Source organism: Colletotrichum costaricense (assembly GCF_030867565.1).
Source record: "Colletotrichum costaricense strain IMI 309622 chromosome Unknown Scaffold_33.1, whole genome shotgun sequence".
In the NCBI taxonomy this organism is placed as follows: Eukaryota; Fungi; Ascomycota; class Sordariomycetes; order Glomerellales; family Glomerellaceae; genus Colletotrichum; species Colletotrichum costaricense.
Genome location: NW_026848262.1, coordinates 17,944 through 30,229, shown reverse-complemented (window position 1 = coordinate 30,229; position 12,286 = coordinate 17,944). Strand labels below are relative to the sequence as shown.

The 12,286-nt window shown below is 53.7% G+C and overlaps 3 protein-coding genes across 3 annotated transcripts; 2 read left to right on the top strand and 1 right to left on the bottom strand.

Moving 5' to 3' along the window:
- Window positions 1-3,371: 3,371 nt before the first annotated feature.
- On the bottom strand, window positions 3,372-3,767 carry CCOS01_16711 (uncharacterized protein; the record flags this gene model as incomplete). Its single annotated transcript, XM_060464847.1, has 1 exon — window positions 3,372-3,767. One exon carries the CDS (start codon window positions 3,765-3,767, stop codon window positions 3,372-3,374), a length of 396 nt encoding a protein of 131 aa, XP_060304514.1.
- A 2,733-nt stretch (window positions 3,768-6,500) lies between these two features.
- On the top strand, window positions 6,501-6,852 carry CCOS01_16710 (uncharacterized protein; the record flags this gene model as incomplete). The annotated part of the gene is made up of 2 exons (XM_060464846.1): window positions 6,501-6,768; window positions 6,806-6,852. Coding segments are annotated over 2 exons (315 nt in total), but the record flags the coding sequence as incomplete, so codon positions are not given.
- A 2,003-nt stretch (window positions 6,853-8,855) lies between these two features.
- Window positions 8,856-11,150, top strand: CCOS01_16709 (chromatin remodeling complex subunit; the record flags this gene model as incomplete). The annotated part of the gene is made up of 3 exons (XM_060464845.1): window positions 8,856-8,922; window positions 9,167-9,250; window positions 9,382-11,150. The coding sequence occupies 3 exons, from the start codon at window positions 8,856-8,858 to the stop codon at window positions 11,148-11,150; spliced, it is 1,920 nt and encodes a 639-aa protein (XP_060304512.1).
- Between the last annotated feature and the right edge of the window lie 1,136 nt (window positions 11,151-12,286).

Here is a 12,286-nt window from a genome sequence, read left to right as displayed (position 1 = left end):
AAGCATCTTTGAGCTGCCAGTCGCATGCTCCGCTGTCGCCTGATGAGGGACGATGCAAGTCCAGAGGCTTTTGTGGCCAACGCAAGATGTGCTTCTGCTCTGCCGTCCTGTCTTCTTGCACAACGGCTGTCCGAGCATATCATCTCCAAGGTCTCGGATCCGCGTAACTCCTCCGTAATGGCCATTGCGATTCGGACCGTCGGCAATCGCATTACATATGTGACTTTCCATAGGCAGATCCGTGACACTATGCTCACCTATCCGTACGCGGCCCTATAGCTGGTACTCGCTGCTTTCTGGTCTGCATAATTGTCGCCTGTGAGCTGAAACCTATCTGCTCTCTTCGAGACAGAATGACAGGTAGTAGAGCCCAATGATTTGGACGAGAGAACCCCGGAGGAGGGGAAGTGTGCAAAATCGCATTTCCTGTATGAATGGAAACCCCAGTCAAGCTCGAGCAAATCAGCACAGCCTGCTTGCTTGACTTGGCTGCAGTGTCTTGCATCGCCCTTGTCCTACCTAACCTTTTCGGTCAGCTAATCGCCGACGGTAGCATCTCACATCCCCCAACTTGCGACGATTTTGTTGGAGACTGGCCATGTGATGGGTACACCGTCCTGACTGTGCTGTTTTTGTTGGCCCAGATTTGGTTCGGACTCCTTGCTAGATAGACAGGACGCTTCAGCTCGACGAACACATTTGGCAGTTATTTCGTCCGCAATGCTTCCCCAGTGTCGAGATGATGACGAAATGTCTCTTGTCTAGCCAACTTAGGCGGCACCGGTCGCGCCTCTAAATGTGGCGCGTGATGTGATAAACGGGTCCATTATTGCTCATGTTATCGAAATGATTGCTAGCGGCTGGCATGCAGCATTTTACCAGGAAGCTCTAGACGAGAGGAAGCCGCGGGTAATGGAGGATAATAGGAGCTGCGGGCTGACCTCATCTGTGTCAGAGCCGTGTGCGACGACGCAACGATGGCCTCCTCAAGTCCGGCGCCTGCTTTGACGAAGGCGTCGTGTTGTAACATTGCCGTTGAGTTATGATTCGTACGCCGAAGTAGCTGCTGCAGCATCGCAATTATTCTTTCTGCTAGGGCCTTGAGTTCCTCATCTACAGATCCGTAATGACCCTTTTACGCCCCTCGTAAGGTATCAATATGCAGAGTGAGGTTTGAGTCTAAATTAGTACCTCTTTTCGTCCGTGGCGATCAAGAGACAAGAGACACGAGTCGAGACCAGGGCCGCATGTCATCTTTGCTCGTGTAAGAATGCTCGGAGACGAGGCCGTCGTTTTGCAGAAGTCAGACGCCCCGTGAAAGGCACGACGTTCGGCTAGCAGGAGCACCTTGGCGGAGACCATCCTTGATCCCATCCGTTTCGCCCGCCTTCAACCGTATTGTGGACAGGGGTCGACGTCGATAGCGTGTGCGCCATTGCTGGGGTCCTAGTCGATGGTAAGTCAGAATGGCACGCAGACTGGAGCGATTGGCTGAACAGATTAATGGCGACAAGAACGGTGTCTGTGCGAGAAAAGAGGGCGGCGACGGGACTTGTCCATTGAGCGAGTCAGTGTCGGGAATTTTCCCGCCTCTACTCTTGAACCACTTTGTGCCCGACGGTCGACCTCACTCGACTGGCCGTCTGGCGTGTGTTCCGTACGGAATACGGATACCGGATATCGAGATGCAGCGGAATGGCACTACCTTGCCTCGAGACTTGGCTGCCATAGTTGGAGGATTCGTTACAGCGGCCGGCTACTTCTGGTTTCGATTTCTCTTCATATTACACAACCTTTGAGCCAAAAGTTGATAGACTCCTTTTGGGTTGACCAGCAAGTCGACAAGGCATCGTTAGACGCCTGTGTGTTGCGCGCCGTATACATCCCAGGCAAGGTTTCGCGTCAAGGACAATTGACCCCATGGTTCCCTCGGCAAATTGTTGCTGCTTCGAGAATAGCTTGGTGATGCTGAAAACTGCTGCTTTCGACCAGCGGGGCCAACATAGAAGTAACGGGATCCTCGAAGTAGCTCCGTGGAGCTAAGGATGGTTGGTAGGAATCGCCGCTTTAATGTTTCTTGCAGTCTTTGGGACGAGGATCCAGAGTTGTCAAACTGAAGTCTTGCAAGTTGCAACTCCTCGTAGGTATGGCGGAGGGAAACAGATACATGGCATAGTGCTACATTCCAAGTTGGGCTATCTGCATATGATGCGTCAGGAAGACACAGAATAACTATGCGCCCTGTTGTTTCGTAACTACTTTGTAGGGATGCCCCCTTTCTCCGTGCGTGATTAAGCGTATAATACTGAGGTGACAGCAGACTGCTCTTCTGGTGGCAAATGAGACTGTCTTGTTGACCGAGAATCCTCCATACTGTTAGTGAAGGGCCGCCCAGCCGCCTTCTGCACTGTTTCGAAGTTTGCCTACCGAAGCCAGCTACTGCTAACTTGGGCCGCATCACACGCCGTGGACCGACGCTTGGCCGATGTTCATAGACGTTCGACGAGGAGCGAACGAATGCTGCTTTTGGAGACCTTGCCGAGGACCAGGAAACGACATATTTGCCAGTGATAGTGCTTCACTCTTCTCGAATTGGCGGAAATGAAGCTGAGTCGAATCAGAGTATCAAGTCTGAGCCTATGCTTTGGGGCCTTAAAGCGGCCAGGAGACGCCGAAGGACGAAGAGAGGAGCTGACCCAAGGTTGTTCGGAAGGACGCTGATCGAGTCACCTTCTAAGCCGGACTAGCCGGAGAGAGTGCGGATAGAGCGGGCTGTTTCTGCTGTAAACTCCTCTGAAGCAGCAAACGATTCGCCCAGCTCGTTTGAAGCAGTGATTGCTACTTTGCTCGAACCTGAATGACTAGACTTCGTCCGACTTCTTGATCATGGACGTTGATGCCAGATGGCATACTGAGCTGATGACTCCTCTATGCCCCACTCTAATTGCTGAGTATACATAGTGTGAAAGCGTGGGATCATGGATGTGAGGTTCGGGTGATGGCCGTGGTGGGCGTGGTTGTGGTAGTGAGATGGTGGGCAAGTGTGGCCGGCATGGGCTACCGCCAGGCCTCTTCTGGGGCTCAACGATGGGTAGTGATCGCTCCCGCACCTCATCTACGCAAGCCGGGGAGCCACTTCGCCGCAGCAATCCTGCCCGCTTTCTTTTCTAATGCAGTCAGTCGCAGTGTCGCGAGACTGGGGCAGGGGGCAGCCCTCCGTGAGGAACCCCTGTCGATGCCTGGGACGGGCTAAGGGGGGTCTAGACGGGTCACCCACTGAGAGATATCAAGTATCAAGCAGCATTTGAACAGAAAGATTTTCGAATGAGGCAGGGTGGTCGGGCGTGAATGCCTGCTTGAATGCCAGGTCGCTATTCCATGGTACTCTTCTGTATCCAGGCGTGATGCTCCGAGCGGGCCTCGGTGGGCGTTAACCAAGACTCTTGGTGTCGGATGAAGCCCTTTTGGACTTCTTGTGCAGTGAGCATCTCGCCAGGGTGATTAGACCAAGCTGTAGTTGCATGGTTTGATGCGTACATGCGGAACTCCAGAGATCCAGAGGAGCTAGACTCAGAGACAGTACTGCACATTGCCATATTCAAAGTCATATGGAGTGGAGAGCAGGAAGCGTAGCCTCCGAAATGTCTTTTGGCGGCAAAGCGACAAGAGGGCGAGGCCAATGTGATAACACCTAGAACAAAACTCGTCGTCTCATACGGGGTAGGTGTTGGATTATCGACAGGGCTTGGATAGCAAGGAAATACCATTCCAGGTAGGTGCTGAAGGTTTGGTCCAGTCAAGAGGCGTGGCTGGTTCCAAGACTTTGACCGAGTGTTTGGTGCTTTGCCTTCGGTTGGTGTCGTTGGCATTGACGACGGCTTTGCGCGATCTTGATCATAGGCAGTGGAAAATGGGCAGAGAAGCGGATCTCTCCTCCATACGGACGTAGCCTGGCAGATTAGTGTGAGTAGAGTGTGAGGAACAGGGCGCGCTTCTGTCACGGACACAGATGGAAAATTGCTTCGTGAGGTAGTCCGAGCAAAGTCGACGATGTATCGTTCTGGACGGATACCAGACGGATACCATTTCGATGCTCAGTTGACGACAAATAGTCCAGTCAAGCGTTGAACGGTCGAGGGAACGTGATCATACAACAAAGGAGGTTCTTTTGGTAGCAAGTATCGCAGACTCGGCATGAAGGGAATTCGTTGTAGATAGGTAGGCTCTCAATGCAGGTTGCCTCTCTGTAAGGAATTCTGAGATTGTGTAGGTGGGTTCTCGTAGGTAGTTTCCAGATATTCCATGACAGACTCACGCCCCCCCCTTGGTAATAAGGCAGGCACCGCGGAAAGAGGTACTTTCTCGTCGTGGATCAGGTCGCGTAAAGCGCAAAGGGTAGGTACTTCGTACATTCCCATGCTGCTAGCGAGGCAAGCACGTACTTCGGAGAGTGCGTTACATAAGCCATCTGCCTTCTATGCCCGCATATCATCATCTAGTTCTCCGTAGGTAATCTACAAATGCACCTTAGGCACCATGGCAGGCTTTCCCGTTCCTCGGCGCTGCTGCGCATTCTCCATCATGCAGGCAAGGCGCGCTCACTTAATCGCTCTATTACTGCTTACCTTAGTTCGACCGGTCAGACAGATGCAGGCGCCAGCTAAGTGAGGTAAGATGCAGAAGCGGATGATGGACGCTGAGAAATATCCATGGATCGGAACATGTACCTGGTCTAGTAGCCTTCTTTCCAACAGATTACGAATTTACGGGGACCGCGATTGAGAATAGCCATCGGGTAAGGTAGCTTACACGTCGGCGGAGTACCTAAGGTACCTTGACTTGGACTGGGTCAAGCGGCGTTGGGCTGTTTGCTATATTCCCAGGTATTCTGTTGTAGGTGGCTTTGGCGGCAGCGAAGAGTATCTACTGCGTACAGCCTCTTCTAGACCGTTTGGTTCCATGTCCTGCCCTTCTCTTTTTACTTGCCTGCCCGACCCCCCGTCTCAGATCCATAAGACCCCAGCTGAGCTGGACTCTTGTCTCCCATGTTGCCGACTGCGTTTACGCCGCTACGGAGGAGTACGAATGGAACACCTTACCTCGAACACGGACCGGCCGTCAAGCGAAGTGGACTGCCTATGGCGGCTACTAGTCCGGGCAGAGACGATGGGAACTCGCAACTCACAAGCCGCAAAGCAATAACTCGGTCAAACTAGCTACCAGCCCGAGGGCATGGAGAGGGGGGAAGGACAACGTAAACCAGCTTCCATTGTGTTTCTGCTCCATTGCTAGCGCTGGTGCTGGCGCTGGCGCTGATACTGGCGCTGCTGCTCGTGCTGATGCTGGTGCCGGTATTGGTGCATGGCATCCCTGTCGATATCTCCCTGGCATCATCGTCGTCCGTGCCCACGCGCCCAGATGGGCAGGCCCAGAGTTGGATGTGCTCCTCTTTTTCGAGCAGGCTGCATACTACCGCGTATTATCGAGCAGGGGTCGGAGAAAGTGGTCATGCTGATGAATGAACCGTTTTCCCGTTTCTCACCACGCAGCAAGCGGCACGCAGCACGCGGCACGCCTGCGCCTGCATCCATACCTTACCGTACGGAGGAGAACCCGTTTAGAGAAGCGTGTGATGACTACAATCTGCAACTTCAACTTTCAAGGCCGCTTGCTAAGTATATGTGTCTGAATAGTGAATAGTGTTTACTTCTCTACCGGTACTCTATTGTCAAGTCAAGCCTCTTTTCCAGGTTCTTGCTGGATTCAGTACCTGCTTGGGTTCAAGTGCAGGTGTAATACATGTCAAAATGCAGAAACGCATTTACACTACACGCCCTTTGCCGACGTTCAAGTTACAACTTATCGATGAAGCTGTCTTGGATTTCTTGGCTGGCTTCTCGTAACCGTGAACTGGGGCACACCCCTGCCACCTTCAATTCTGTCCCGTTTTTCTTTTACCCACCTCACTTGCATGTCAATTTCTTCCTTGGCTGTGATGGAATCATCAGAGGAAGGAAGCAAAAGACTTTTTTTTTTTTTTTCCTTCTCCAGTCATTCCTTCCCTTCACTTTTCCACTGCCTTCCCAAATTCCCGTCGGAGCCTTCCTCGCGCAAGTCGTTTGGCTTGTACATACGTAGTAGTAGGTATGTATTCTTGAACTAAACCCACCCCCGTTCCAATGTCAATCTTCACCCCACCCTTCCAATTCCCGCCGCACGCTGTCTCCCCGCTGGAAAATCCATTAAAGTGTGAAGCGTGGTGTGTTCTTCCATTGCTCGCCACACCCGAAAAACGCCGCCCGTCTGTCGCCGCCGTTCCTTCCTTCTGGGTCTCGGCAGCTTCTGTGCGTTCTTCGGTTTGGTGATTCTTTGGTGACTTCCATTTGAGACTGGTCGACGGAGTAAGGCAGGTAGGTGCCTTGGTCCATGTACACTCCCTGTCACCGTCATCATACGCAGTAGGTAGGTAGCTGTGCCAAATCCCAATCTCAAGACTCTCAATTCTCTCCTCCCCCGGTACCTTAGCCTTCCCCTCCACGCCACACCCTCTACACGTTCCAGTTTACACACCCCCACCCCTCTCCTTCTCACTCACTCACACCCCCAGCCAGAAAACTTGGAGACCTTGTCCCAGTCCAGTCCAATCCATTTCATTCCCAGCTTTCCCATCTTCCTTACGTCGCGTTGCGCCGGGACATCTGCGACTGACCTGCCTTCTGCACCTGCCGCCGCTCTTGCTAGTCGCTACCTCACTAAGGTGTAGGTCCAGTGCCTTACTATCCGTACTCCGTTCTGTTCGCTCTGCTGATACTCTCTCTGCGCATGCACCAGCCCATCCCAGCCCAGCTCTAGCATCGACCAAGCTCCAGCCCGCTTCCCACACCATCACCTCGCATCGCACCTGCTGATGCGACCTGCTTAGCTGCGCGTTATCCGACCTCATCCCTCCCGCCATTGGCGATTTACTAGACCCTCATTCTCCCGGTCGCGGGGTTCACCAGTTCCTTCTGTCACTGTCAGAGATACTACTCCGTACACACACACACACACACACAGGCGGCACACACACACACATAGGCGGCACACACACACACATAGGCGGCACACACACACCAACACCAACTCCAGATCCAGCTCCAATACACAGACAGCTCTGAGCAAATTGGACAGCCCAGCCTTTCTCGGTCACTGCGATAATTGCAGATACACTCTATTACACGCTTCCCAAGACGCGTCCAGGACAAACCGAGGCAGGGCTACCTACGCTCAGGACAAGAACGCCATCGGAAGATAGCCACGAGAAATCCACAAGGCTGCCTCGCAAATTGTTATGCTGCGTACGAACAAATAATAAAGCGACAAAGCAGCCGACAGACGCTTCCTTTGCTTCTTAATAATCGCCGTTGATACCGACGCCCTCGCACCTCGCTCTCTTCAGCTTCCCACCATCCATCCTGTCGCATTCCATCGCATACCGTCGCGTCGCATAACCTCGCTCCGTGAACCCCTGGTCTACTTGTCTCCGAGACCCTGACCAGCATCCTGTCGCCGTCGCCGTCCCTGATATCGACGACATAATCGACAACTCCGACCCATCGTCATCGTACTTGGCCGACTCCGTTCGCCCACGAGATAATCCCCGTCGCTTCCAGGCTGCGAAACCCCCTCCATTCGCTGGGAGTCGCGTTTTCCTTCACCCACCCCTCTCTACCACAGACACACACTCCTCGCGCAAACCCTCCGCGGGGACAGGAGCACAGAAGTCGCCCAGAAGGGCATTCGGCTGCAAGTTGACAAGCGCAAGCATCCGACTAGGCCGCGCTACACCCAGAGGTACATCCAGCTCTGCCTGCTCTACCTTACTTCCTCTAAGTACCTCTCAGACTCTTCAGTCTGGCTGCCTGCTCAGGGAAGGGTACTTTGGCTTCACACCCCGACGGCACGATTCGACGAGGCACCTTCCATTCACCCTCCCCCTCCGTACCACGACCTTGCCGTTCTCATCAGGTCGCCCACTTCTCCCCGTCCATCCATCATCTGTCTATCCTATCCGTAATTACCATAGGTATACCTTACCACACGACGTCTTTGCGAACTCCAACCAACCATCCATCATCTTCCCTCCTTCACCATCGCACGCGCGCATCTCCACCGGCAACAGCCTTCAGATTCTGCGCCCACACTTATTCTTTGCGTCTCGCGGCCTTGTTCACGTAAACAAGGGCTCATCAACAGCTTCATTTCATACTATTCAGACGCCGCAAGACACACAGGCTTTACTTCTTGCCGCGTGGAAATCGAGAGGAGGAAAATTCAGCAAATCTTCGCCACACGCTTCTCCTCCTCACATCTTACAAAGCTGCTACACACAGGCCCTCTCGCCAAAGAACCTACCTACCCGTCACGCCCCGGGCCCCAAGGACACAGACCCTATCCCATACTCTATTGAGTTCTACGGCTTGGTTGTACCGGCGCTGCAACTCAACTCTTGCATTTCCATCTAGAGTTCAGAGTTTCCTTGGCCATACGCCCCCATAACCCTCTTATTCCTGTCCTGCGGTACGGATTCAGAAGAGCGAACAAAAGGCAAGAAAAAGCTTCCATTTCGATTTCTTCTCAGGCCGCTCCCCCTACCCGTCGTTACTCGACATACTTTTCCGCCAGGGACATTTCAGAGCTTCGCGCCAACCATATGCACGCATAAGCCTGCCCTGCATCACCCAACGCACCCTCCCCAGACCCAGTGTCGCCTTCGCCCGCGACCCGGCCGGAAGGCAATCCAACTATATCAAGACACGTCTTTCGTTGTTCTGATCTTGTCTTGACGAATCTACCGGGAGACGTTTGCGCGCTCAATGTACTCCACTCAGCCGAACGGAGCTGATAGTGCGACAATCAACCCAGCTGCCCTCAACTCTCCTGGTATGTTGCTTATTTCACTATCCATCGCCCCCCTCCACAGTTTTAAGCCCCCCGCCTCCACCCAGCCTGCTCGCTAGCCGTCATCGCATTCCACTGCGAGGCCCTGGCCGGATTAGCAACCATTTCTCCATGCGCAACTACCACTTGCGCGCCCCCCCTTCGCCTGTTTGAGCCATGGCTATGACCTTTCTTACCACAATTGTCCTGCCATAACATTATGCTGACGGCTTTGATCATCGTATAGACCTGCTCAACGCAAGCACTCGCGGCATCAAAAGAAGCCGCTCCCCGGACAACTTCCAGGGAAATCCATCCGCAGGCATTGCCGGTATGTCCTTCCCATGCAGAATCTCACTTTTCCCCATCATGCTTGTACTGTTCACCAGTCGCGCGTGTAACCTCTTGCTTCCTTCCCCGCCGCGCGCAACGCGATACAAACTAACACTAGTATCTTTGTAGGTGACTCCAACCCGAGAAAACGTGGGAAGTCATCCAAGTCCAAATCATCTGGTGCCATTTCCGAGACTGCCGGTCAGGCCCCAGTAGCCAACATGCCTCAAAATATTCCACCACCGCAAACCCCCCAGAACCAGAGCGCGCCGCTGCCTGGGGGTCAAGCCGCCGTCAATTACGCGCCCGCGCAGGCCTCGCCTCCGCCCAAGACGACACCAACAAAGACTACCTTGAAAGCTCTCCCTACAGTGAGAGATCATACCACCGACCAGCTGAACCCCGCCGGCGACGAGTACCTCCCGAGAGAAATCGACGAGTTTGGAGAGAAGAAGGTGATGCCCAATGGCCAGTTGTTGGGCGGCCGCGAATACAGATGCCGAACTTTCTTAGTTCCCAACCGTGGGGATAAGCTTTTCATGCTGGCGACTGAATGCGCCAGGGTTTTGGGATACCGAGATTCCTACCTTCTTTTCAACAAGAATAGGTCGCTCTTCAAGATCATTGCCAGCCAACCCGAGAAGGACGACCTCGTCAGCCAGGAGATTCTGCCATTCTCTTACAGATCACGACAAATTGCCATTGTCACGGCCCGATCCATGTTCCGCCAGTTTGGAAGTCGCGTCATTGTCAACGGTAGAAGAGTTCGGGATGATTACTGGGAGACAAAGGCCCGTAAACAAGGATTCACAGAGGCCGACCCCGCTGGCGAAAAGCGTCCTGGAGCAGCCAAGGCCAGGGAAGCCGCAGCCGAGGCGCAGAACCAGGTCCTGCTGGGTGGCCCTCACGGTGAGATCGTCTACAGCAACACACCCAGCCAATTCCCCGGCGCCCCTCAACCCCAAATCGTCCAACCAGGTATGCTTGGAGCGCCAACCGGAACCACGACCAGAATGCCCGTGATAACACTAGGATCAGAGCTCAGTGACAACCGCCCTCGCGACTATAGCGGAATTCTCAAGGGAGGTCCACGTCAGGAAATTACCGGCCCGGCTTACCAGGATCAAACTCGACCTGCTCAGATTGGAGAAGTTCATGCCCAGGCCCACCACGCTGCCGAGTACAACCGGTCTCTCAACCAGCAACGGGAGATGCGAGGCGACTACCTCCAGGGTATTTGGAGAAGGCCGCATGAGCAGCCCCAGTCGACGAATCTTGTCCAAAATGTTGCCACCAGCGAAGCCGCCGTTCCTGCTACCCGAGCAACACAATCGCCGCACACTACGGCGAGCAATATGCCGTCGCAGTCAGGCATTGTGCCCAACCAAAGTCCTCAAATGATGATGACAGCCCCGCCGTACTCTCAATCGATCCATGCGCAGAATCCCATCAGCCAGGCTCCAATGAGAGGCATGGCTCAGCCATCTGCCCAAAAGAACAATAAGCCGACGACTTTGCCTGCAGCCGGGAGTGCGAGCAGCATGCCTCAGGGTGCCCAGGGCTATCACTACCCAGGGACTGGTCAAATGTGGCCCCAGACGCAGCAGGCTCCTCAACAACATAACTACTCTGGCTATACGACACAGGGCCAGCAGCCGCATCAGCAGTCGCCGGCTCCCCAACTGCGACATGCAACCAGCGGCGTGCAGCCGGGTATGCAATTTTCGGGAATGCCAGGCATGGGTCAGAGTTATGGTGCCGCCGGCCAAGGGATCTACCCGACAGACCAAACCCCGCGTCAGTATATGCCCCAGCCGAACCAGGGATCTCCGGCCGTGACACAGGCCTGGTCCAACCAGCAAACGCCAGCCCAATGGTGGTCGAACCAACCTCAATGAGGACCGGAGAAGAGAGTCGAAACACGATGACCCCGTTCAAGTCGCAATTTCGCTTCTACAACAAACAGCGTTATGCCAACTACACTTTTTTGTCCCTTTGATATATATAGGCGGCGGTTACTCCCTGGCTTTCGCCGGTTTGGCAGCCTTGCTGCCCTTCTGAAGGATACCCAAGCATACAGTTCGGTGGAGGCTATGTGCTTTTGGGCTGCGGACCTGTCAGTCTTCGTACAGCATTTTGGCCGAGAAGGATGGATAGAGGAGTAGTGGGGAACTAGGAACACAGGGGCTCAGCTCCTTGGCGGAGGGAATGGTCTTTTCACTGTAACGCGCCTCTATTCGTGGTTTAGTCAAAGTTTCTGGCATCTTAGGGAGGATGCATTGTTTCTTTTCTGTTGATCATTGTTGGATTCGATTCTCTCAGACTCATCATCACCCATGAACACCTTTTTTTCTGTTTCGACTGTTTTTGATTTCTTTCGCCGTTGGCACACGGGCACCTCCGACTTCAGTTTGATACCATCGCCGTCCTCCATCACCGATTCGCTTCGCTTCACGAGCTGTTTTAGTTAGTCCTTCTCATCCTCTCGAATACACGATACCACACGAATACCACGTCCACGCGTTCACATCGCCGCGAAACTGAATACACATCACTCAGCCACATTAGCTGCCGCGGCAATGTTAACGAATATGGCAGTATTGAGCCTCGTTACTCAGCAGCACCTGAGCTCATCGAATGAGGAAGGTGTAGCCGCGAGGCCATACACAGTACCAGTTCTTTGGGATCCTTGGAGCCTGAGCTTTCATGCTCAAGACCAAGAGCATCTCTCACGTTGAAGGACACTTACGTTCTGGTGTGTTCTGATATCGATATGGCCCGTGAGGTATGACGGGGCCCTTCTCTGACAGGGAGTCAAGGTTATCACGAAAGCGAAGAACCATGAGGAGGACAAGTTACAATATGGTTTTAAGGTTTACCCACAATCCAGGGTGCACCCTTTTTACAAAGGCAGCGAAAGCGCTTTGGGTCGTCCTTGGAGGGGGCACTTGACATGGGCGAGGACCCTTTCCAGTCTGCATGTCGGCGGTCAAATGATTTTGGCCTTGTTTTATCTTTGTGTCGGCCGATACGG